The sequence below is a fragment of the Schistocerca cancellata genome, chromosome 2, assembly GCF_023864275.1.
Source record: "Schistocerca cancellata isolate TAMUIC-IGC-003103 chromosome 2, iqSchCanc2.1, whole genome shotgun sequence".
NCBI classification, from domain to species: domain Eukaryota; kingdom Metazoa; phylum Arthropoda; class Insecta; order Orthoptera; family Acrididae; genus Schistocerca; species Schistocerca cancellata.
This window is the reverse complement of record NC_064627.1, coordinates 632968142-632995577: the sequence shown is the minus strand read 5'-3', so window position 1 is coordinate 632995577 and position 27436 is coordinate 632968142. Positions and strand designations below refer to the sequence as shown.

Genomic DNA, 27436 nt, shown 5'->3' with positions numbered 1-27436 from the left:
AGGACACATAATTGGGTGAGAAAGTTGTTATGAAAGCAAATTGGTCAAATCAGATTGCAAAAAAAGTCAAAACCTAGTTGACAACCAAACTCTGAACTCTGTGCGTAACGAGAAGGTTGAAATACTGAAATAGGTCTTCCGAAATTGTTACACGGCGAAATATCGTAGTATTATTTCGCCTTTCAATCTTCGCACAGACGTCGAAATTGTGGATATTGAGTTAAGCGCTCGCGGAATAGTGGTTCAGTTGAAACTGCTCAGAAGTGGAAAGCTGTAAGCTGTACGGAAATTACGAGAAACAAGTTGGTCGTATTTCAGTTGTAGTTCATCGTAGGTCGCCGGAGGTGCGAAAGATACCTACCGACTAGAAAAAAACAGAGGTCATTCCCGCTTTGAAGAATGGTATTATGACGTAATTTGGGTAACGAAATTCTCCTCTATAAAAATCAACGTGGATCCCGCGGTCGGAGACCTAGCGCAGTTCAGCTTGCCCTGTTCGCCCATGATATCCAGAGTCCGGAAAGAAGACGCTTTTAATGAACAAAATATGAGCTTGTCGAGTATCGGGCCTGATTTGTAATTAGATTCATGATTTCATTGTAAATAAATTCAGAATGTCGTTCTTAATCGAAAAAAAATTGGGAGTTTTAAAGGTAATGTCACTAGTACCCCAAGAGAGCGCTATTCGTCCATTATTGTTTACAACGAATTATCTGAAAGAAAACGTTATGATGACACATAGGTAGCACGAATTCAGAAACTTTATTTGCACAAACTAATGAGTGGTATCTACAGGGATTACACATTTCTGGATTTCCAAAAGGCTTTCGAGACATCTTTCCTCACAAAAGATGCTGAAAAACGCAAAAGAATGGCAGCTTGAGGGAGTGTCATGGACATAATAAGGGAGGTGGGGTGGCAGTCATTAAATTAAAGGAATTTTTCGTCGCGAGATCTTTTACAAAATTTCAATCACCAACTTGCTCCTCGAAATCCGAAAACATTTTATTGAAGTCAGTCTGTATAGGAAGAGATTATAATAATAATAAAATAGGAGGAATCAGAGCCTGTACGGGAATATTCAAATGTACATTTTTCTCACACGCTGTTGGGGACTGGAATAGTAAGAACTACCATGAAGGTGTTTCGATAAACGCTCGGCTCGGGACAGAAGCTGTACGTACTACACTCATCCTCATAAATTAAGGATAATTGCAGAATGTGGCGCCACTGGCGCTGATAGCATAGGCACATAGGAAACACACACGACACAGATCTGTAGGTCCACGGTATTGGTGATAAGATGAGAAAACCGTCCCAAACGCATGTGGTACAATACGCCACTGTTTCCTTGCGCATGTACCCAGACATCAATATGGGATATAATCACCATGCACATGCACATAGGCGGCAAAACGGGTTGGCATACTCTGGATCAGGTGGTTGAGCAGCTGCTGGGGTATAACCTCCAATTCTAGCACCAGTGCCTGTCGGAGCTCCTGAAGTGTCCTAGGGGTTTGAAGACGTGCAGCGATACGTCGACCGAGAGCATCCCAGACCTGCTCGATGGGGTTTAGGTCTGGAGAACAGGCAGGCCACTCCATTCGGCTGATATCTTCTGTTTCAAGGTACTCCTCCACGATGACAGCTCGGTGGAGCCATGTGTTATAATCCATCAGGAGGAAGGTGAGACCCACTGCACCCCTGAAAAGGCGGACATACTGGTGCAAAATTACGTCCCGATACACCTGAGCTGTTGCAGTTCCTCTGTCAAAGACATACAGGGCTGTACGTGCACCAATCATAGACCCACCCCACACCATCAACGCACGACCGCCATACTGGCCCCTTTCTGGTTCACGCCAGATGAAAACCCGGTGAGAATCACTGTTCAGACTATACCTGGACACGTCCATGAACATAACCTGGGACAACTGTTCCAATGACCATGTACTGTGTTCTTGACACCAGGCGTTACGGGCTCTCCTGTGACCAGGGGTCAGTGGAATGGACCTTGCAGATCTCCGGGCGAATAAATCATGTTTGTTCAGTCGTCTGTGTGTCTGGAGACAACTGTTCCAGTGGCTGCGGTAAAGTCCCGAGCAAGGCTATCTGCAATACTCCGTGGCCGTCTGCGGGCGCTGATGGTGAGAGATCGGTCTTCTCGCAGTCTTGTACAGTGTGGACTTCCCGTACTGCAGCGCCTCGACACGTTTTCTCTCTGCTGCAATCGTTACCACAATCGTGGTATCACACTTTGTGGCACACGGAGGGCTGGTGCTAAGACCTGCTGTGTTTGACCAGCCTCCAGTCGCCCTAGTATTCTACCCGCCATAACGTCATCAATATGAGTTCTTTGAGCGATTTTCAACACACAGTCACCGTTAGCATATCTGAAAACGTCTGCGTACTTACGCGCTTCACCGTACTCTGACATGCACCAACACACCTCTGCTTATGTGGACTGCTGCCAGCACCACCGTGCGACGACCGCACCGCATGGTCATACCCCGAGGTGATTTCAACCCACAAACCCCCCACCAGAGCATTGTTTGATCAAGTATCAGCATTATCCTTAATTTATGAGCATGAGTGTAGAAAGGTTTACTGTTGCAGCTTCGACTTCGTAGGTGCAAAGAAGAGGAGGACAATATAGTACGTCCCACGTCTCGGGGATAATAGAAATTATACCTCGTACGACGGCTTCCCTACAGTCATTCTACCAATGCGTCATTTGTGAAAGGAACGGCGACGACGGAAAAAGGTGGTGTTACTAGAAGTACTCCACAGATACCAACAAAACCAAGAGTCTGTGAGATGACCAAGATCCGGCTGCTCGCGCCATGAATCCTTAGACAAGAACCCTAGAGCAGATAGGCACATTACTGAAGTCACTACGGCTCAACATCCCTGTCGGTACCTGTGACGATCTCATTCACTCTCCTCCTGCACGTCTAGCAACGGACCGCGCTGCGAATGGTGGTTATTCAGGGCTTTAACAGTTGGTCGCATTAATGCGACTGAACAATGTATGTCTCACTAACTTGATTTTGAAACAGAGTACATGTTAGATACTTTCAATACAATCTTTGTCCTCACGCACATCCAAAACCATTTCTGATTTGTGGCACTACACTTTAGAATGCTTTTCTTGAACCACCGTTTGGTCTACGGCATTCAGCAAGATGTTTACAGAGCACGAAGGCGTCAGACAGTGCATATCGTTTCGGTTTAGCGTCTTTCGCATTGATGGATGTGAAGACTGCTTAGCCATCGAGAGATCTCACTGCTGGATTAATTGTAATTACAGAATTGGCTTGGCCTTGGGTAAACGTAAGTTCTTTTTGATTAACACCGAAACACGTTACACAGAAGTCTCTCCATCGGCATTGTCGTTTTCTACTCTCTCTCTTATAAGATAACTTGGCCAAAAAGCGAGCTTCAACCGCAACATGAATAATGCTACGATTGTATGTTTTCAGGTTTAGTCGTCCGCTTCGTTAGTAACCCGAAAAACGTTCCCCAATCGAGACATTTTCATGATTAATATTTTGAACTAAAATTCTATGCCTGTATGTACTCATTTTTTTCCTTTTTCTTTTGTCTTTAAAGCCTTATACATTGTTTATGCGAACCGCCGAATGTGTCAAAAGCAACGTTGCTTCATCTACTCTATCATAGAACTTAAGGCATACTCTTGGCAATATTTATATCACCGGTAGGATTACGTTATCTGTCAAAATTGCAACATATTTTATTTCTCTGAAACATAATAACGCTAACGTGTTAGAAATCTTATTGTCTGGTATACAGCAATATCCTTCAGTACGAATAAGCGACATATAATAAATGTATTCCCCAACACTAATTCACAAATGAATCTAAGTAAAAAATGGGAGATAGGTGAAAATCTTTAATCTTAGGTTGAAGCAGTAGCCTAAGTCGAAGTAGAGTGTGATTGTGAAGTTATCTGGAGACGTTTAACAGGTCTAGGGGTAATAAAGTTAATTGTGGGGTGTTATTACCGGCCACCAGTCTCCACCGTGACAGTTCTAGAATCATTCAAAGGGAGTCTACATTCTGTATCGAAGAAGTACCCGTATCATGCTATATTAGTCGGAGGCGACTTCAACCTATCTAGTATAGACTGGGATGTCTATGGATTCATTACAGGTGCTACAGACAAGACGTCGTGTGAATTACTTTTGAACACATTATCCGAAAACTATCTTGAGCAGCTAAATCAACAGTTAACGCGTAATGAAAATATTTTAGATCTGGTAGCCACGAACAGACCAGACCTCATCGACGGCGTCAGTGTTGAGACAGGGATTAGTGATCATCATATTGTCATTACGACTATGGTTACGAGAGTAAAAAGTCGGCCAAGAAGGCTACGAGAGTATTCTTACTAGAAAGAGCAGATAAGCAGTTGTTAGCATCCCACTAAGTAAATGAATCGACTTCATTTACTTCCGGTACGATGGACGTGGAAGAATTATGAGCAAATTTTAAACACCCTGCAAATCACGCATTGGACAAGTATGTGCCGAAAAAGTGGGTTACGGACGGAAAAGACCCACCGTGGTTTAACAGCGCATTTCGGAGAATGCTCAGGAAGCAAAGGCAGTTGCACTCGCGGTACAAGAAAGATCGGGAGAATGAGGACAGACAAAAGTTAGTAGAGATTCGTGCTGCTGTAAGAAGAGCTATGCGCGAAGCATTCAACCACTACCACCGTCATACCTTAGCAAAAGATCTTGCTGAAAACCCAAGGAAATTCTGATCTTACGTAAAATCGGTAAGCGGGTCGAAGGCTTCCATCTAGCCGCTCACTGATCAGTCTGGCCTGGCAACGGAAGACAGCAAAACGAAAGCTGAAATTTTAAATTTAGCATTTGAGAAATCTTTCACGCAGGAGAATCGTACAAACGTACCGCCGTTTGAGTCTCGTACAGATTCCCGTGTGGATGACATAGTGATAGACATCCCTGGGGTTGTGAAGCAGCTGAATGGGTTGAAAATAAATAAATCGCTAGGTCCTGATGGGATTCCATTTCGGTTTTACAGAGTGTACTCTACTGCATTGGCTCCTTACTTACCTTGCATTTATCGCGAATCTCTTGCCCAACGTAAGGTCCCGGGCGACTGGATAAAAGCGCAGGTGACGCCTGTATATAAGAAGGATAGAAGGACGGATCCTCAAAATTACAGACCAATATCCTTAATATCGGTTTGTTGCAGGATTCTCGAACATATTCTCAGTTCGAATATAATGAATTTCCTTGAGTCAGAGAAGTTGCTGTCCATGCATCATCACGGATTTAGAAAGCATCGCTCCTGCGAAACGCAACTCGCCTTTTTTTCACATGATATCTTGCGAACCATGGATGAAGGGTATCAGACGGATGCCATATTCCATGACATCCGGAAAGCGTTAGACTCGATGCCCCACTGCAGACTCCTAACTAAGGTACGAGCATATGGGATTAGTTCCCAAGTATGTGAGTGGCTCGAAGACTTCTTAAGTAATAGAACCCAGTAAGTTGTCCTCGATGGTGAGTGTTCATCGGAGGTGACGGTATCACCTGGACTGCCCCAGGGAAGTGTGGTAGGTCCGCTGTTGTTTTCTATCTACATAAATGATCATCTATCTACATAAATGATCATCCACACAATTCCGAAGACGGCAAGAGCTGACAAGTGCGAGAATTATCGCACAATCAGCATAACAGCTCATGCATCGAAGCTGCTTACAAGAATAATATACAGAAGAATGGAAAAGAAAATTGAGAATGCGCTGGGTGACGATCAGTTTGGCTTTAGGAAAAGTAAAGGGACGAGAGAGGCAATTCTGACGTTACGGCTAACAATGGAAGCAAGGCTAAAGAAAAATCAAGACCGTTTCATAGGATTTGTCGACCTGGAAAAAGCGTTCGGCAATATACAGTGGTGCTAGCTATTCGAGATCCTGAAGAAAGTAGGGGGTAAGCTATAGAGAGAGACGGGTCATATACAATATGTACAACAACGAAGAGGGAATAATAAGAGAGGACGATCAAGAACGAAGTGCTCGTATTAAGAAGGGTGTAAGACAAGGCTGTAGCCTTTCACCTCTACTCTTCAATGTGTACATCGAGGAAGCAATGATGGAAATAAAAGAAAGGTTCAGGAGTGGAATTAAAATACAAGGTGAAAGGATATCAATGATACGATTCGCTGATGACATTGCTATCCTGAGTGAAAGTGAAGAAGAATTAAATGATCTGCTGAACGGAATGAACAGTCTAATGAGTACACAGTATGGTTTGAGAGTAAATCGGAGAAAGACGAAGGTATTGAGAAGTAGTAGAAATGAGAACAGCGAGAAACTTAACATCAGAATAGATGGTCACGAAGTCAATGAAGTTAAGGAATTCTGCTACCTAGGCAGTAAAATAACCTGACGGGCGGGGCAAGGAGGACAGCGAAGGCAGACTCGCTATGGCAAAAAAGGCATTTCTGGCCAAGAGAAGTCTACTAATATCAAATACCGGCCTTAATTTGAAGAAGAAATTTCTGAGGATGTACGTCTGGAGTACAGCATCGTATGGTAGTGAAACATGGACTGTCGGAAAACCGGAACAGAAGAGAATCGAAGCATTTGAGATGTGGTGCTATAGACGAATGTTGAAAATTAGGTGGACTGATAAGGTAAGGAATGAGGAGAGGAAAGGAATATGTGGAAAACACTGATAAGGAGAAGGGACAGGATGATAGGACATCGGCTAAGACATGAGGGAATGACTTCCATGGTACTAGAGAGAGCTGTAGAGGGCAAAATCTGTAGAGGAAGACAGAGATTGGAATACGTCAAGTAAATAATGGAGGACGTAGGTTGCAAGTGCTACTCCGAGATGAAGAGGTTAGCACAGGAAAGGAATTCGTGGCGGGCCGCATCAAACCAGTCAGTAGACTGATGACCAAAAAAAAAAAAAGATCTTTTGGATTGGTTGGATAGCAATGTGCGGCTGTTTGCTGATAATGCTGTGGTGTACGGGAAGGTGTCGTCGTTGAGTGACTGTAGGAGGATACAAGATGAGTTGGACAGGATTTGTGATTGGTGTAAAGAATGGCAGCTAACTCTAAATATAGATAAATGTAAATTAATGCAGATGAATAGGAAAAAGAATCCCGTAATGTTTGAATACTCCATTAGTAGTGTAGCGCTTGACACAGTCACGTCGATTAAATATTTGGGCGTAACATTGCAGAGAGATATGAAGTGGGACAAGCATGTAATGGCAGTTGTGGGGAAGGCGGATAGTCGTCTTCGGTTGACTGGTAGAAGTTTGGGAAGATGTGGTTCATCGATAAAGCAGACCGCTTATAAAACACTAATACGACCTATTCTTGAGTACTGCTCGAGCGTTTGTGATCCCAATCAGGTCGGATTGAGGGAGGACATAGATGCAATTCAGAGGCGGGCTGGTAGATTTGTTACTGGTATGTTTGATCATCACGCGAGTGTTACGGAAATGCTTCAGGAACTCGGGTGGGAGTCTCCTTCGTGAATCGCTACTGAGGAAATTTAGAAACCAGCATTTGAGGCTGACTGCAGTACAATTTTACTGCTGCCGACATTCATGTCGCGGAAAGACCACCAAGATAAGATAAGAGAGATTAGGGCTCGTTCAGAGGCATATAGACAGTCATTTTTCCCTCGATCTGTTTGGGAGTGGAACAGGGAGAGAAGATGGTAGTTGTGGTACGAGATACTCTCCACCACGCACCATATGGTGGATTGCGGAATATGTATGTAGTTGTAGATGTAGAAATTTGAGACTCTTAAAATATTTTGGTTAAATTTTTTTTTACACTAGCAACACCTCTTAATTGTCAGTTCAGTCGGCCGTTTCTACAGTGGCTAGCTTCGAGAAACTAAAAAGTATTCTAAAATCAAACTGCTGCTCTCGGAACGACAACTGAGCCTATTGCTAGTGAAAATTGTAGCAGTAGGGACGTGTAATGCGTCCAGTAACACGCATTTAAGCCTATGACACTAATCTTCTCCTGAAGGGCTATAATTTTGTCCCCCTAATACTCTAAAAAAGTTTTAAAGGATGTATTTCAAAACATTCTGATGTCGTCACCGATCTTACGATTCACTGTAAGAATTCTGTGTTGCGCTAGATAGTTGAGTCGGAAGCGTGCTTTACAAGTCTACAAATTAAATTAGATGCGGTCACCAGGGATGCATTGAATGATAAGGACATGAATTCGGAATAAATAACAGAAATGAATGCTACCTTTGATTGACATTCCTCCTCTCTTCGCAGAGACTTACTTTCTAGTAAAATTCGTTGTCCATCTACTAAAATATTTTCCTCCAAATTCAACACGTGATAATGAATTTATTGTTCTTATAACCGTTTGTCGGCTGTCTGCTAAGTTGCCCCATCTCCAGCGGAAGGAGGTTTTCAGAAATAAATAAAAATGTTGTTGGCTTCCAGTGTTGACACTTACAGCTGGTGGGACGCCCCTTTCGCATAGTACTGTGCGTACTACTACAAAAAAGATAATAAAATTTTAAGAAAATGCGGGTGAGAAACGTCTGTTTCAACTGATTCATCTTTCTCTGACGTGTGTGCGTCACATCCTTGACTAATTTTTCACGAAGGTAACTCTTCGTACTTGTAACTTATTGAATCTGTAAGCTGAGATAAGAGAAAGGTAATAGCTTACTCATGGGCGATAAGTGCCCAGTTTCCAATACACCTGAAGATTCAACAGGAACAAGCACTGTAATGTTCATGGTCTGTTCGAATATCATGGAACAGAAAACCAGGAGTTCGTTTTGACCTGCTCAAAAAATAATGTTAATGTGGGATGTGTTAACAGTGGACTGAAGAGGTTTTTGATAGTTTTTACTGCAACAAACGAAAATGTTCTATTTATTGGCTTTGTCACTGGAATGGAATGGATAATAAATAACACCTTTTTTCATATTTTAAATTGAAGCTAAATCGAGGTAGTGTCGAGTCCTTTCAGGCAACACTTATTAACGCTAGTTGTAGTTATGGTAAAGGTAAAGTAAGAAACAGATGAATTGCTGGAAAGTCAGTTGCAGTCAGTTAGTTTTCTCTCACGGCTGTTATAAGTGACAGTTCTCCGCTGGTAATGGATGCATTTACTTAAATATACAACAAGCTTACCAATATCTATCGCCTGGAGTTTAGCATCCTTGAAGTAGCCGTAACAGGCAGATTTCTGTTTTCGCATAAAACAGAGTTTATCCGTTTCGAATCATTCTTGAATAGTTTTGAGATGGCGTTTTATATGCAAACCCTTCGGATGTCTTAAACATAAGAAAACTTTTGCTTCTGCCACTAAGGATTTTATTTAATTGATCTCGTGTTTTGGAAAGTAACTCCCATTCCTAAGTGTGTTTCCAGTGCAGTGTGACATTATCCTTTTCGCTTTTGTTATGTGAGGCTGATAAAAAGAGAAACCGTAAAGACATCAGTATTCCTGAAGTTGCCTAGATAATGTAGAATATCACACAAAGTTTGCGCCATATTATGTTATGGTGCTGAATTATGAAGGTAATACTTCCGTGAACATCGTGATAAATTTATAGCAGTAGGCATTTAAACCGTGTGTATATATATTCCCACATCATCAGGTGATTTTCATATATTCTAGGAAGTACTACTTCTAGAATAGATTTAATATCACCCAGCATTTTAGACGCTAATGAAGAAATTGTAAGCGTTCACACCGTTGATGCCATTTATTTTTGACCCAGTAAATACAAAATGAAGTAGTCTGAAGAACCAAATAGTTAATTGAAAATCGCAGATGTCAGTTAATTGTTAACCTATATCCAAAACCGAATGGAAAGTTTTTTTCGTTATAAATAACATATTGAATGACACAGTTAGGTCTTTGAGTGAGGTCACTTTCAGTTCTTCCCTCCCAATACTTGATGTTCGATGTCGCTTGACTCGGAGGTATTCTTTTCGAACCTTGGTAATTGAAGAACTTTTCACTGCCATTATTTAGCCGTCAAAGGAATAAGATGTGGTCGTGTGAAGTTCCTTAGCAGCAAGCTATGCAGCAATGTCTTGAATGAATTACAAATCCTCGGTAATGTTGCAGGGAGAATGGACATGTGGCACTTTGTAGTGACCCTTCTGTCATGTGGGGAGATTAAGCGAATTTTGTTGGAGAGGAAGGGACAATGTCGGCACCAGGCTCCACACTCTTCCTTTCCTCTCTCATCACCAACAACACAAAGAAGTCACTGACTAAACACACAACTATCACAACACACTTCGTTTAACATACGCCTTTAAGGCAATATCATGTGGTTATGATTAAAGCGCAGCTACTAATCCAGACGGTGCAGCAACTTAAACCTCATGATCCCCAGGAACGTCTGAACTTGCTCTTCGGTTTCTGGTACGGATCGAAATTGATACATATGGCCGGACAATATTCTATGGAGTGACGAGGCACATTTTTACACTGCAGGTTGCAGTGGATACAAAGAACTGCCGAACTGAGGCTACTGTCAATTTGCCTGTTGAGCACGAAGAGCCATGGCTCCGGCCATATGTCACTGCGTGGTGTGTATTCACAAGCACCTTTATTCTGCTTGCGTTGTTCTTTGAAGAGAATAGATCCAAAGCGACTGTCAGGTGTACCGCGATGTCTGTACGTTACGGAGACCTCCTTGAACAGCACGTGATTGCTGCTTTGGAAGAGCACAACTATGTGGAAATCATTGTTTTCGTGCAAGATAGGGCAGTACACCATGTCACTCGCCGAGTGAAGAATCTGCTTAATGCAACCTGGGACGAACGTGTTATCTCCAGATATTTTCCAGATACATAGCCTGCAAGATCTCCTGATATCACTCCATGTGGGATCTAAAAGAACGCTTTTACCAGGTAAACCTTCTGGCGCTACCTGATCTGAGGGTCAGTATACAGGAACACTTAAGTTATATTCCACGGAACTGCTGCGAGTTGATTATCCCGTCGTTTTGCGGATGTATCATCTCGTGCAGATCTTGTGCAGATACTGAACAAATTATGTAAGTGGCAATTAATAATAAAATCAACCCTATGCCTTTATAACTTGAATGAGCTTTTCTTACCACGTCTCGTTCTTAATCCACTACACACAGAAACATTTCTGTACGTCTTTCTCGCGTTCACAGCTCCAGGTTTTCGCCTGATGGCCAAGATCGGAACCAATTTTTTTCCAGAGAAAATCGGTTTCGCATTAACGCAGTAGCATATCTACCAAGTTTCGCTGCCTTACGAGAAATACAGCCCACACTGGATTTCTGAGAGTAGCGGCATTATAAAAATAGCGGCCCTGTATCTCTTACACTACACAAGGATGATGGTTACGTTAGGTAGTCTACCTTACCCACTGGGGTCTCTCAGTTAGAAATGTCACTCTTGTCGTTATTTGTTTTTGTGCGCTATCCTTTTCCATTTGTCTTGAATAATCTCAATATCGACGACAGGTTGAATTCATATCTACCTGTCTTGCCTGTAAGTCATAGCTCTGAAAGTAGTTAAGTGTTTGAACTCACCTTGAACCTGAGCGGTCCTACGGGTGGCTTGGCATAAGGGATGCCCTGGAAACTGCAGTAAGTTCTGCCGGAGGGCGTCTTGAGCCTGCGGCCTCGGAGCGCACCCTGAGGTATGCTGATGGTCACCGCGCCGCCCACTCGTGCCATGGCGAGCAACACTGACACGCAGAATGGCGGGCAGCGATCTCACTGCTCTGATACCGGCGGAGATAACTGCAGAGCAAAGTCTCAGGCGCCACTACAAACACTCTGATACCAAACGTTGGGTGTGCTCACCTCACACGATGCACACTTACATGTTCACATCTCAGAGACACATTTCCCATAACTGCTGCAACATAATTAGTTGCAACCCTCAGCTACTGACAGGTGTTGTTGACGTACCTTGATGGGGACAGCTGAAAATGTGTGCCCCGAACAGGACTCGAACCCGGGATTTCCTGCTTACATGGCAGACGCCCTATCCATCTGAGCCACCGAAGACACATACAAATAGCCCGACTGCAGGTACTTATCCCTTGGACGCTTCCCGTGAGACCCACATTCCCAACTGTCTACAATCTACATATGTAATGTTCCTAATAAAATACTTTGCCCATCCACTGGTTACTCGCGCCCACTTAAGTTAACGATTCCCGTGAGAGTTCGGGCAACCTGTGCGCACTCGCACAGACGAAGGTCAATGGCCGGGTAGCCATTTAACTACATATAGAGATAGTAACTACCGAGCGAGATGGCGCAGTGGTTAGCACACTGGACTCGCATTCGGGAGGACGACGGTTCAATCCCGTCTCCAACCATCCTGATTTAAGTTTTCCGTGATTTCCCTAAATCGTTTCAGGCAAATGCCGGGATGGTTCCTTTGAAAGGGCACGGCCGATTTCTTTCCCAATCCTTCCCTAACCCGAGCTTGGGCTCCGTCTCTAATGACCTCGTTGTTGACTGGACGTTAAACACTAACCACCACCACCACCACCAGATAGTAACTGTTCTCGAAAGAACCGATACCATTGATGACCGTGCAGCTTCTCTAGAATAAATAATAATTAATTGAAACCCTCAACTGCCGACAGGTGTTGTTGACATACCTTGATGGGGACTTAAGTGGGCGCGAGTAACGAGTGGATGGGCAAAGTACGAGTATCTATTAGGAAAATTATGTACGTAGATTTAGGACAGTTGGGAGTGTGGGTCTCACGGGAAGCGTGCACGGGACAAGTCCCTGCAGTGGCGCTACTCATCTGTGTCCTTGGTGGCTCAGATGGATGAAGCGTCTGCCATGTAAGCAGGAGATCCCGGGTTCGAGGCCCGGTCGGAGCACGCATTTTCGGCTGTCCCCATCAAGGTACGTCAACAACACCGATCGGCAGTGTTTCAATTAATTATCATTTATTCTAGAGAAGCTGCAAGGTAATCAATGGTATCTGTTATTTCGGGAACAGTTACTATCTTCATATATTTCCTTTTCTTTCAAATGTCTAGCTAATTCGACTTCCTTAAGAGAAATTCCCCTAACATTCCAGATGGCAGCTACCCTGGCTCCGTTATATCATGAGCGAAGAAAGTGGGATAGAGGTTCAAGAAGTGAGATATCTATTTAGAGTGGATGGAACTGCACTACAAGATCGAAAAAGAAATGAACATATAAGGAAAGATTTATGAACATATAACCTCAACGAAAAAATAAAAGAAAATAGGGGAAAATGATAAACGTGTAGACTGTGCGGGTGAAGAAAGATTAACAATAACGGTTCTCAGTTATAAATGCACTGGAAGACTATATAAGAGATGGAGTATCGCAACAGGCAATTTGCCTAATACGTGAAGTGAAGAAGCAGAAGAAACATCTCCCTCCTCATTAGAAAAATATCTCAACAGGATGTTCTCCAGTAAGAGACAGAGTACACCTTCATATTCACCACTCTCGTACCATGTCTATTGTACAAATCAGCGGTCGAATCTTGCTCGCACAGTGGATCAAGGTCGTACAAGAAGTCTTGAAGCATAGTTAGTCAGTTATTTGTGAGGTGACGAACTCGTCCTATTATCAATGGTTGAAATTAAAAGACATTGCTGTTTTAGACATTGCTATAGGCTGAAGTCCAGCAACCGTGTGTTAACTTAATTACAGAATGCACATGCAACGAGGTGGCTGCATAAAATTGTTGTCAAACTGACCATGGTTTCGACAGCTCTAATGTGGTCTTCATCAGAATAAAAATTACATAGGATTACCTAGAAAATATAATGATATCGCTCAAAAATGCAATATAATTAATAGAATTACTTCCACATACTGTAGAAACAGTGTACTTACATGTAATCACACCATAGAAGAAAAACGTCTGAGAAAAAATGGTCCTGTCAAATTGAAACAAAAATTAATAATGTAACATGTTTGTCAGTGGGAATATAATGTACCATCGAAGTGCAATGGCAGTCACGAGGTCGCTTAGAGCCAAACAACTGCATCAAACCGCCGCTACCTTCTGTTAAGGATACCACCCTTGTCATTGCTAGAAAACAAGAATATGTGGCAAAAACTCTACAGTTCTTTCAGGAAAACGATATTTCCGAGCTGCTTGAGGTTCCCACAACAACGTAGCACAAAGAAGTCACTACCCCTATTAACTATTCCAAAGCTCTTCTTAAACCTTTCCACAAAAAGCAATTAATCAACTTGAATTCGCAGCCACCTAAATTATGAGCTCAGTTGAAAGTCCATAAAAATGACCATCCGATCAGCCCAATTTCCAATAGTATGAACAGTGCGTATCACGACTTAGCCAAATTGTTGCAAGATGTATTGAAAAAAATCTTTCGTTTTCCATAGCAAATATTGTGTTTCCCATATTCAAGATTTAGCTAATAAAATTAAAGACGTTTACTGTGATATAGATACGAAATTAATTTCCTTCTACATTAAAAATCTTTACACAAATTTGCCGGTACTTGATACATTGGACATAGTAGAAAATGATTTACAAACTTTCAAAAAAGATTTGTCTGATGAACAAATCACTGACTTCCTCAATTTACTTCGTATTGTAGTAAAATACAATTATTTTGAATTTAATGGAAAACTATATCAGCAATTAGATGGCCTAGGAATGGGAAACCCCTTAGCAGGAATCCTTGCAGAGGTGTTCATCAATTCTTTAGAAGTGAAATTTTTCAGTAGTTTTTCAGTGCCAACTGCAGGCATTATTTCATACGCTAGATACGTCGATGAGATTTTGATCATACACAAAGGGTCTAATGATGGCACTGATAAAATTTTTAATATGTTCAACGAGTTTCATGAAAATATTTCTTTCGCCTGTGAACGCGAAAATGACTTCTGGCAAATTAATTTTCTAGATCTCACTCTTACGATAGTAGATGACAAAGTTCACTTCAGTATCTTCCGCAAAGAACAGTTCTGATCAAATTATTCCATTCACGTCAGTACACCCGCATTCTCAAAAGATGGCGTTTTTTCATTCAGCTATTCGTAGAACCACCTCCACACCCCTATATTCTGAAAATCTCAATTCTGAAATAAATGTGATTAAAAGTGTGGTTGCCAATAATGGCTTTCATAGCTGTTTAGAAGATAGTACTTTTAGTAGGAAAACCAATAAGAGAGTCAACAGCGTAGGCCTTTCTAATAACGAACCTAATGAAAAGAAAAAATATTTCTCTATGCCATTTCTGGGTCTAATTTCTTGCAGGATACAGAGTTTACTTCGAAATAAATATAACTGTAGAGTAGTCTCATCTACTAATAATTCTTCTTGCTAGATGGCGCGAATTTGTTTTCGTGTCCAAGTCGTGTCTGCCTTGGCCTTTTAGCCGTCTAGTCTGACGGTAGCGGCGGTTTGATGGAGTTGTTTGGCTTTAGTCGACCTCGTGACTGCAGTTGAACTACGATGGAACATTTTATTCCCATTGACTAACGTTTTATATATATACAGTTTAATTTTTATTCTTGTGATTATTTCAATCTGACAAGAGCATTTTTTCCTCAGATGTTTTTCACCTATGTGAAACGTCCCCTTAGAACAATTTCAGAATTACTGTGCTGATAAACCTCTTACATTATTTGCTTTTCAAACAGCTGAGCAAAACAACTGAACGTACTCAAACATTCACTAAAGTGACACACAATATTTTTAGCGCAACGCAATCTGACTTTCAAAAATCCCTACAAAAGAGTGGCCCTGACTAACATTAACCTATACGTTTCACAAATCACTTACCTCACCAAAAATCTTCGTTACTCGAACTACTGCAATTCAGCGAGCGCCACTACTGCCAGCTAAATAAAAGATTCAAACTACGGAAGGCACTAACTACTGATAGGGATAGTTAGCAAATGAAAGATTTTAATAGAGAACAAACAATGTATTTACCTTAATAGTCATAATATATATAGCAGTTCATGACATCCAGTCTAACAAATTTCAAAACTCCGCCATCGCTCTCCCCACATCCACCACCGCTGGCGGCTCACCTCCAACTGCGCAACGCTACGCGCTGTTCACATCCAGCTGCCGCTGCCCAACACTACAATGGCAGACAACAATGCAAACTAGCCACAGACTGCACACAGCACAGCCAGTGATTTTCATCAGAGCGCTACGTGGCGTTACCAATATAAAAAACCTAAACAGCCTACTTACATATGGTGTGATTACATGTAAGTAAACTGTTTGTACAGTATATGGAAGTAATCCTAGTAATTATATTGTATTTTTGAGCCTTGTCATTATATTTTGTACGTAATCCTATGTAATTTTTTTGCGATGAAGACCGCCTTAGAGCTGTCGAAACCATAGTCAATTTGACAACAATTTTATGCAGTCACCTCGCTGTATGACATACTGTAATTATAAGACATTGATGTACATTTGTCTCAACACATCCTGCGCTTATTGTACGTGATAAATTTAAACTGTGTCTTGTGTGAATTCTAACACTTGACGAATATTTAGGAAACCCAGATGCACCTATAAAGGTGTCCATGAAGCGCGGCGGAGTTGCTCAACTTACAATTTGATGTCAACAAAATAAGAGTGATGTCCGGGTGTAGTGACTTTTATGCATGTTCCCCTCAAAAAGGATCATTGCGGAATACACCGGGGGGGGGGGGAGGGGGGGGTTTAATTAAACTTTTTATATTTAACACGTTATAACACGGAAACTAACTACTGCATGAGTATGAACCTTGGTAGCAACAACGTCCAGACTATGAGGTATATTATTTTCATGCGTCACAGCGCCACCGTCCAGTTCCAGCTACGGCCACCAGCTGCCGTGACCAGTCATTGTGATTCACAGTCTCACACACCTGACCAGTCGCAGTGCACGTGTTGACGGGTCAACATGCTCTAGGACAGAAGGGGCAGGGCATTATTGGTGAAGTTCTTTTACCAAAACAACAGTAATGCTGCAGCGGTACCTCGAGGATATCGCCGACTGAAAGGATTACGGAAGGGGCCTCTTTCTCCACCTGCTGTGCAGAGCGTGATGAAGAAGCTCTAATCAAGTGGAGAACTGGGCGTCGCTCCGGGAAGTGGCCGACGATAGTTTATACCACAGCTGGTTGATGAAATCGGGGGTGTAGCTACGGCAGACAACGCTGCGCTCAATTCCCGATCGTCAGGCAGCGTGCGTGTTGTGTCACAACAGTTGAACGTCCCGTGGTCCACGGTACGGAAGGTGCATAGAACCACTCTCAACTGGTATCCGCACAAGATCAATATCGTACAGCACCACAGGACGCACAACGGCGTGTTGCCCTCGCTCTCAAATTCTCGCATGGCTTGAAGTTGACGAGAGCTGGCCTGGACCACCCTATGAACAGGCGAAGTTCATTTTTCTCTGTCGGGTGAGGTGAACACACGGAACTGCCGAGTGTGAAGTTCTTCACCTCCTGTCGCTGTGCGTGAATTTCCTCTGCATGATGAACGTGACATCGTATGGTGTGGCTTTGCAGCTACGTTAATCATTGGCCCACTTTTTTCTTTACAGTTGGTTCTCAAGGACCAAAGACGTGCAGTTTGATTGGCCAGAGTTACTGTTATACGCTTCGCCATCATGTCATGCCCGCCCTACAGGGAGATACGCATTGAACTCAACAGTTTTCATGCATATCGCTCGTGAAGTTCAACTGCTTCTCCGAGACACATTTGGAAACGAGAGAACTGTCAGCTGACCGTTTCCAAATGCTTGGAGGGGGGGGGGGGGCACGATCACCTGTTCTCGTTCCCTGTCATTTCTGGTTGTGGGCTTCCTGAAGGACAGGATTTACCAAGGGAACATTCACACACGTGCTGATTCGAAGCGCAGCATATCCAGAGAGGTAGCCAGAATACCTACCAACATGCTTCGTTCTGCTGTGCAGAGTGCAGTCCTGCGCATTCATATCTTCTGGACACCGACAGGCGCCATATTGAGCCCCTTTTGCAGCAATAATGGTACCGGTATGTAATGATATGGTGTACCGCAGCAACACAGTAAAAGTGTTTCAACTGAATTAATTCTGCATTATTTCTCTACCCCATGTCCTCGATGTTAATGCTCTCAAGTTTGATACTCTAAGGGTAATTAGGTTCCGTGTTATAACGTGTCAAACAGGTAAAGTATAATTATATCCATCCTGTACGTCGCGAAAAGTGACAACCCACGGCCAATAACTCCAGTGTATTTTTTTAATGGTGGCTTGATGCTATACGGTTCATTTGGACGTTTGTAACTGTAGCATTCACGAAATCCGTTCGATTTATGAGGGCATATTCTTGGTATTCATTGCAGAAAATTGGAAAAATGTAATTTCTAAAAGTTTGGTTTTGTCCTCCACATTTTTCTATACTACACTAATGTCTTCGCTTCGTAAGTACAGCTCCCAACATCCTATCCCCATTAGTGTTTCATCTTCTAGTCCATGTCCATGTCCGCAGATTTTTCCAGTTTACCGTTCCTTCAGAACCAAGTTCGTACGTGGACGCCACAGATGACCACTTCCCTGCGTACTACATTTTGCATTGCTGAAACTGATGTGTATCTGAACTCCAGTGTAAGCAGAATGGCTTTTTTCGCGCCAGTGATGCTTTAGTCATCCAAAAAACATCAGCAAAAGACATTTTGTAAAACAGTAGCGAATAATGGCGCGCAGTCTTTCCTTTTGATTGTTTCCTGGATTGAAAATAAATGTTCAGTTAATTTTATCATTTGTATATCATATAAATTACGGAAAATATATTCTTACATAATACTTTTGTTGTTTTTCTTTCGGGTGAAAAGACAAATAACTTTTGTGTGTATCCAGCACGAAAACACGCTACGGACAGTTGACCATACGAGAGACGCACTTCCTTTACATTCACTCCGCAGAGTTGGAATGTTTGCTCTACTGTTTGCTAGTACTCGAACTGTTTGCAGTCTTTTAACTTACATAAGTGGCATTCTGACTTACATTTTCTTTTCAGGCCAATATTCCAGCTAACACGGGGGTGTTCGGAAGTCACAGTGGAAACATTGAACGAATTTAGTAATTCTGTTAGGAAGCTTAAGTATCTGCCTCGGTTCACCGTTGTATTAGATAATTTGAATTTCTTTTTCTTCTGCTAGTGTCGTACTCTATATTCTCTGATTTGTTTATTGCACTACGTAATTTTTTGTTGTTGAAGTCGCTCAATCACACAAGTAACTTTTTATGTAGTTTCTCTCTATACGGGGATACGCTTTTTCAGTGAACAGTCCCTATGTCTTTACTACGTTGCACAACTCATTGGTGAAGACGATTTTGTCGGAGTGCTGATCAACGCGATGTGCATTCTAACGGATTCGAAGATATTCTATAACATTCTAAGACACTCATTAACACTTGAGAATATTTTTAATATCTGGAGAATGTTGTAGAACAATTACTTTGTGGCTAACAGTTGTATCTACGCAATGTATTCTCTTTGACGCATCATAAAATTTTCGCAACGAAAATAGTACATTGAAGTCAGTTTTATGACAGAGAATGCGTGACCAGGATCGTCGATTTTCAAGAGGTCACGACCTCTCCATCGTGAGTAGCATGGTATACATGAAACTGAGGGGCGACGTGGCTTGAGGAAGTATCCTCAATAAGATGAACGACCTTCAATTCAACCATTCGGATCGACACATCGGCCCTGAGAAAGTGGAACAAGCGGGTCTCGGCCACAGAACGGTTGATGAATTCGACCGGCTGTTTGAGGTGCCAGCATTGTGCTAAGCCATACGGCGGATAAATAGGCACGCTTTACCACGTACTCAGTTCTGAACTGTGGGCGCTAAGTGCGCAATAGACCTTTTTAAAAGTGTCCCATCCTATTCTGACATACAGGGTGATCAAAAAGTCAGTATAAATTTGAAAACTTAATAAACCATTGAATAATGTAGATAAAGAGGTAAAAATTGACACACATGCTTGGAATGACATGGGGTTTTATTAGAACAAAAAAAAACGAAACAAAGTTCACAAAATGTCCGACAGATGGCGCCGGACAGCGAAACGTCAGTGACTGCGCACGACAATCGTGTATAAAAGGAGCTCTAATGAGAAAGACAATCAGATGCGCCAGCGGTCGCAGCATGTTGACGTTACCTAAAAAGGAGCTTTTAGCGAAGCTGTATTATCAGAATGCGGAATGTGCTAGTTGAGCGCTACGATCCTATCGCCATAGGAAGGAGACTCGAACGGGTAAAGGTCCGTTGACAAATGCAGCTGTGGCGAGAATGATTTCGAAGTTCGAATCCACGGGTTGTTTAGACGATAGGCCCCATAGTGGCCGACCGAGCACAAGGCGTAATGCTGCTGAGACAGTTCTGGACGAAATGGAGACTGTAGCGGGTTCGTCTATGCACGGGGAAATCAGCGCTCGTGCAGTCGCACGTCGCACCGACATTCCATACACTACTGTTTGGTTGGCACTTAGGCGTACCCTCCGATGCTATCCGTACAAAATCCATCGGCATCATGAACTGTTACCTGGCGATTTAGTAAAGCGGAGGGCATTTGCGGTGTGGGCGTTTCAAAAGATGGCGGAAGATGACGATTGGTTGAGTAACGTGTTGTGGACCGACGAAGCTCATTTCACGCTCCGTGGGTGTGTCAACGCCCATAACTGCAGAATTTGGGCTACCGTAAATCCTAGAACTGTCGTGGCAACTCCATTTCACGAAGAGAAAGTCACGGTATGGGTTGTATATACCACATCTACCATTATCGGGCCTTTTTTCTTCGACGAAATGCGTAATTCATGTTTTGTAACTGCTACCGTGACGGTGAGAGGTACGCCGATATGTTATAGAATCGCATCATCCACAGCCTGGCTGATAAACACCTGCTGGAACGTATGATGTTTATGCAGGATGGCGCTCCACCCCATATTGCTAGACACGTGAAAGATCTCTTGCGCGCGTCGTTTGGTGATGATCGTTTGCTCAGCCGCCACCTTCATCATGCTTGGCCTCCCAGGTCACCAGACCTCAGTCCGTGCGATTATTGACTTTGGGGTTACCGTAAGTCGCAAATGTATCGTGATCGACCGACATCTCTAGGGATACTGAAAGACAACATCCGACACCAATGCCTAACCATAACTCCGGACATGCTTTACAGTGCTGTTCACAACATTATGCCTCGACTACAGCTATTGTTGAGGAATGATGGTGGACATATTGAGCATCTCCTGTAAAGAACATCATCTTTGCTTTGTCTTACTTTGTTATGCTAATGATTGCTATTCTGATCAGATGAAGCGCCATCTGTCGGACAGTTTTTGAATTTTTGTAATTTTTTTGTTCTAATAAAACCCCATGTCATTCCAAGCATGTGTGTCAATTTGTACCTCTCTACCTACATTATACCGTGATTTATTCGGTTTTCAAATTTAGACTGACTTTTTGATCACCTGGTAGATGCCTGCTACAGCATCGTAGTTTACGATGATCAGAGGATGACGTATTCCGGTTTCATACAAGAGGAAATTCTCAGATAAAACTGTAGGCGGACACCACGGTCTTGCAACGCGGAGAGGGTATGGCCCCAGAGGAGGTGTTGGTTGCCGCAGACTTGGTGGTGAGCACCCACGCTTTCGACTCCGGCGATAACGACGACAGTCAGGGAATTTTATAGTTTTCCCGACGTACTGATTCTTCAAACAAATTTCGGGCTTGCAGTAGGTCGTCGACTAATTCATTGCACGATATTTCGATTGGGTACCTGTCAGTATCATCTTCAGGTGATCCGTCAATTAGTCACTAAGAACTGTTCAGTTCTGCCCTGTTTGGTGCGCTGCGTATTCCGCCTAAGCGTCAAAATTCAAGTTGACAGACGGACCACACTTCACGGCGACAGCGCCCTCGCTGGCGGAACAGCGAAACTCAGGTATCCTCTGTGTTAATGCTCACAGTGAATGTTGGTGTACTCTGCCATCTTCGACCTGAAAAATCGTGGAGATGACTGAGTTCGACGCACTGCCCGTCTGGTAGCCGTGTCAAGATTCGTCAGACTTTCCACCAGGATTACTTCAACGGTTTCTGTAATAATGCAGTCCCAAAAAGGTGCAGTGTGGTCAGAATCACAGTTCTTTCATACCCCATTGAATGTACAGCGGAAATACACTGTTCTCCAATAGCGGACTTGCTTGTTTGCAGAAGACAAATAAAACCTTGATGTTCAGTGCAGCGTACTTTCACAGTGCGTGCAGTCTGTCCTATGTAAATCAGACCATAGCCACAAGCTAATTTGCAAATTCCGGCAGTCTGCCATAACAAGTCTCACTTCATCGATCCCAAAAGCTCTGTAATCTTAGATGGTGGACGAAAAATCACTTTCATTTGAAATTTACTGAGGATTATTGCTACTTTCTTCACCACCTCAACTCCATTCATAGCAGCATTCGGTTTATGACAGAAATAGAGAATGATAGTTGTCTACCTATCTTCGATGGTTTGGTTAGACTAAATAACGATGGTTCTCTGCATCATTCAGTTTATCGTAAGCCCACTCATACTGATCTGTGATTGCAAGCGTCATGTTGTTATCACCCGTCACCAACTACGAGCGTTCTTAAAACATTCGTACACAAGGATCACAATGTCTCAGATCTAGAGAGTTTACCTAAACAGCTCTCCCAACTAAAGACAATGTTTAGAAGGAATGGATATTATACCCAGCAGATGAACAGGGCGCTTCAGTGAAAATCAAGAATAAAGAGGAGATCACGCCGACAAAATCTTTAGCTTTGCTTTCCTTTATGGATAACATTTCGTTTAAAATAGCAAGAAACCTCGGTAAATTTTAAGTGAAAGTTATTTTTCGTCCACCATCTAAGATCGATAAAGAACGACTTGTTATTGCAGAAGTTTGGGATTTAGAAAATAACTTATCAGCGTGGTATGGTTTACATAGGATAGATCACAAGTGCTATGAAAGAATGCTGCACTGAACATTAACGTTGAAGTCGTCTTTTGCAAACAAGCAAGTCCGTTGTTGCCGAACGCTATATTTTCACTGGACCTTCAGTGGAGTATGATAGAACTGTGATTCTGACTACAGCTGTGTCTTTTTGGGAGTCCATTATCAACACTAGAAGAACCAGACTTTGCGGTAACTCTAGTAGTATCGTGTGGATTATTTTTGACACACAGTATTCTTATTTTGGTGGTGTTTTGAGAGTCGCCATGTTGACAATGCGTTCAGGAAGACTCTAAACTGAACAAAAGGATAATTTGATCTCTAAAATAAATAGTACACTGTCAAACATAAATTTTCAGAAATAAACTCTTCTAGTTTTAAATTTTACAGAAGAAATTCCACAGTCTTCCATAAACCATCATTAAGACAAGTAAGAAAGAGAATGTTACAATGTTTCTCTTTATAAAATGATTGAAAAAGAATCAATACGTATTGTTCATGTGAGTCCTAATAGTATATGTACTTTTGTGGACAAATGAGCTAAGTATCGAGTATTTGTGAAAGATTCTAAAATGCAGCAGGTGACTAAAATGTTCTGCATGTTTTCTTGCTTATTATAATCAAAGAACTAAAGCATAAGGACAAAGAGCTTCGATCTATAGCACTGTTGAGTCCATGCCAAGTTGACTTGCAGCACTACGCCAGGCCAAAGAGTGTCCAACAGGATATTGGGGTATGTCCCATGACTTTTATCACCTCAGTCTATGTCCTACATTCTGGCTATTGCGGCAGAGTTAGTAGCCATGCTTAAGGTTTTTGATTTATTTATAGGTAATAAAGCACCAGGTTCTGGGTTCTTTATTGAAAGCTACAAGGATCTTCTACATACTCAAATATGTTGAGTGGGCTGTATGGTTCTAGGCTAAGTTTGCTTATCAGTGTAAGATAGGAATTGTGAAAAGGGCTGGATCCTGATTACTGACTGAAGCGTTGAATATTGAAGTTTACTCGTCTTAGGGTAATGAACTTACTAATTATTAATACCGAGGCCACTGCCAGAAACGTTTGACTTCATATGGTGCATTTAGTCCCTTGCTGCTAGGAAGAAGATGTAAGAGAAGCTCCGACGTATATTATACTGTTCTCGCGAAATCTCAATAAAGTAAATTCATCTCAAACGGATCAGTCGAAAAACGCAGCCCTTCACTCTTTAACCACATTCTCTTATGCCAGCTAAATACCAAGCATTGGACGGGTTTGTATTTATTCCAGTCTTGTGTTAGTCCCTTTCCTCCTCTGTCTCTCTCTCTCTGGACCTGTCCTCATCCCTCCACTCTCTGTCCCTCTCCTATTCCCCATCTCTCTGTTCCTCTTCTCCCCCACCCCTCACTTTCTGACACTGTTCTCCTCCCTCTCCCACCTACCCTCTGCCCCCCTGTCTCCCGCTCTCTCTCTCCCTCTCTTGATCTTCTCCTCCTCCCATCTCTACCTCTTCCCCCTCCTGTCTCAGTCGACTTCCTCCCCTCCTCTCTGTCCCATGTTTACTCACCAAGTTATCAACCTCGCCCCACAGTGTTTCTATCCAGGTAAAGGAGAAAGACTAATTGAGTTCTGCAACAATCAGGAATACAAGTTGCTGAGTAATGAAATAAATAGGAAACGCAGGGAAGCTAAGACGATATGGCTGCAGGAAAAATGTGAAGACATCGAAAAAGATATGATTGTCGGAAGGACAAACTCAGCATACAGGAAAGTCAAAACAACCTTTGGTGATATTAAAAGCAACGTTGGTAACATTAAGAGTGCAACGGGAATTCCACTGTTAAATGCAGAGGAGAGAGCAGATAGGTGGAAAGAATACATTGAAAGCCTCTATGAGGGTGAAGATTTGTCTGATGTGATAGAAGAAGAAACAGGAGTCGATTTAGAAGAGATAGGGTATCCAGTATTAGAATCGGAATTTAAAAGAGCTTTGGAGGACTTACGGTCAAACAAGGCAGAAGGGATAGATAACATTCCATCAGAATTTCTAAAATCATCGGGGGAAGTGGCAACAAAACGACTATTCACGTTGGTGTATAGAATATATGAGTCTGGCGATATACCATCTGACTTTCGGAAAAGCATCATCCACACAATTCCGAAGACGGCAAGAGCTGACAAGTGCGAGAATTATCGCACAATCAGCTTAACAGCTCATGCATCGAAGCTGCTTACAAGAATAATATACAGACGAACGGAAAAGAAAATTGAGAATACGCTAGGTGACGATCAGTTTGGCTTTAGGAAAAGGAAGGGGACGAGAGAGGCAATTCTGACGTTACGGCTAATAATGGAAGCAAGGCTAAAGAAAAATCAAGACACTTTCGTAGGATTTGTCGACCTGGTAAAAGCGTTCAACAATATAAAATGGTGCAAGCTGTTCGAGATTCTGAAAAAAGTAGGGGTAAGCTATAGGGAGAGACGGGTCATATACAATATGTACAACAACGAAGAGGGAATAATAAGAGAGGACGATCAAGAACGAAGTGCTTGTGGGGTGTAAGACAAGGCTGTAGCCTTTCACCTCTACTCTTCAATGTGTACATCGAGGAAGCAATGATGGAAATAAAAGAAAGGTTCAGGAGTGGAATTAAAATACAAGGTGAAAGGATATCAATGATACGATTCGCTGATGACATTGCTATCCTGAGTGAAAGTGAAGAAGAATTAAATGATCTGCTGAACGGAATGAACAGTCTAATGAGTACACAGTATGGTTTGAGAGTAAATCGGAGAAAGACGAAGGTAATGAGAAGTAGTAGAAATGAGAACAGCGAGAAACTTAACATCAGGATTGATGGTCACGAAGTCAATGAACTTAAGGAATTCTGCTACCTAGCCAGTAAAATAACCAATGACGGACGGAGCAAGGAGGACATCAAAAGCAGACTCGCTACGGCAAAGAAGGCATTTCTGGCCAAGAGACGCATACTAATATCAAATACCGACCTTAATTTGAGGTAGAAATTTCTGAGGATGTACGTCTGGAGTACAGCATTGTATGGTAGTGAAACATGGACTGTGGGAAAACCGGAACAGAAGAGGATCGAAGCATTTGATATGTGGTGCTATAGACGAATGTTGAAAATTAGGTGGACTGATAAGGTAAGGAATGAGGAGGTTCTACGCAGAATCGGAGTGGAAAGGAATATGTGGAAAACACTGATACAGAGAAGGGACAGGATGATAGGACATCTGCTAAGACATGAGGGAATGACTTCCAAAGGTACTAGAGGGAGCTGTAGAGGGCAAAAACTGTAGAGGAAGGCAGAAATTGGAATACGTCAAGCAAATAATTGAGGTTGTGGGTTTTGTGGGTTGCAAGTGCTACTCTGAGATGAAGAAGTTAGCACAGGAAAGGAATTCGTGACGGGCCGCATCAAACCAGTCAGGAGACTGATGACCAAAAAAAAAAAAAAAAAAAAAAAAATTCGGGCTCTGTAATGTCTAAACATTCTGCGTGGTGTCTGTTTGTTCTATATCGTGTCTCCCTACCACATTCGCGCAACGACGCTCTGAGCGTGTTTTTTAGGGAATTGACTAGTTTGAACCTGGGACCTGTTGCTGGTAAGGAGACGTCAGACCACACATGACATGTATAATTCAGAACAGTTCAGTGAGACTAGCGATGATATAACCAAATACTTAATGATTTCAGCGTCAGCTCCACTGCACTCCCTGTAAAGGAATCTTAATGCTAACTAAATTTAGTGGAAGGGGTTCAAGGCTTTACTTTTTTTAGCTTGCTGGTAAAATAACGTCGAAAAAGCAGTCAAATTTACCATTGGAAATTGTATTCTACTCACAAAACATCGTTAATAATTGAACTATTGATAAAAGGAAATGTTTTAATACAGGATGGTAGTAACCAACTGCGTTCAACAAAAATGTGAACGAATATTCCCTGAATGGGTTTCCAAGTTCTACAATGGATCGAAGGATGACCTATGCCATATCAAATCTATAATCTAGGTTTAAATTAAGTTACACAAAAGAGAAAACTATAAAAATGGTCTACTGTGACCCTCAATTATCTTTAATTACTTATCTAACTTATCGAAAATTTCAGTGGCTGATGTGGCTTCTCAATAACTATATAACAGATAAATCATCGCGTTTCAGATTTTTACTTCAAGTGGCAAATGTGAACACCATGAGCTTTAATTGACGATCGACACTAGTATTATGCAAAAAGGGGTTGTAACAGATGAGACTTCTGCAGTTCTGAGTGAAGCCTTATGCGCTCACAAATGCGGCATCACGTGCGTTCATTACCTTGTCGGTGTTCGTCAGGGGGCGAAGGACAGCACAGCTCCGCTCACCGCTGTGTTTTCATCTGACCAATCAGGGTCTCAATGTTAACC

General features: G+C 42.3%; 1 protein-coding gene across 1 annotated transcript in view; it reads right to left on the bottom strand.

Annotated features, from left to right (window-relative positions):
- The window catches only part of LOC126157224 (esterase B1-like), a 142298-nt gene that overhangs the window by 71892 nt on the left and 42970 nt on the right, over positions 1–27436 (bottom strand). Inside the window, exon 2 of the mRNA XM_049916361.1 lies at positions 11591–11748. Within this exon, the coding sequence (XP_049772318.1) occupies positions 11591–11748 (158 nt within the window). The remainder of the gene's footprint in view (positions 1–11590; positions 11749–27436) is intronic.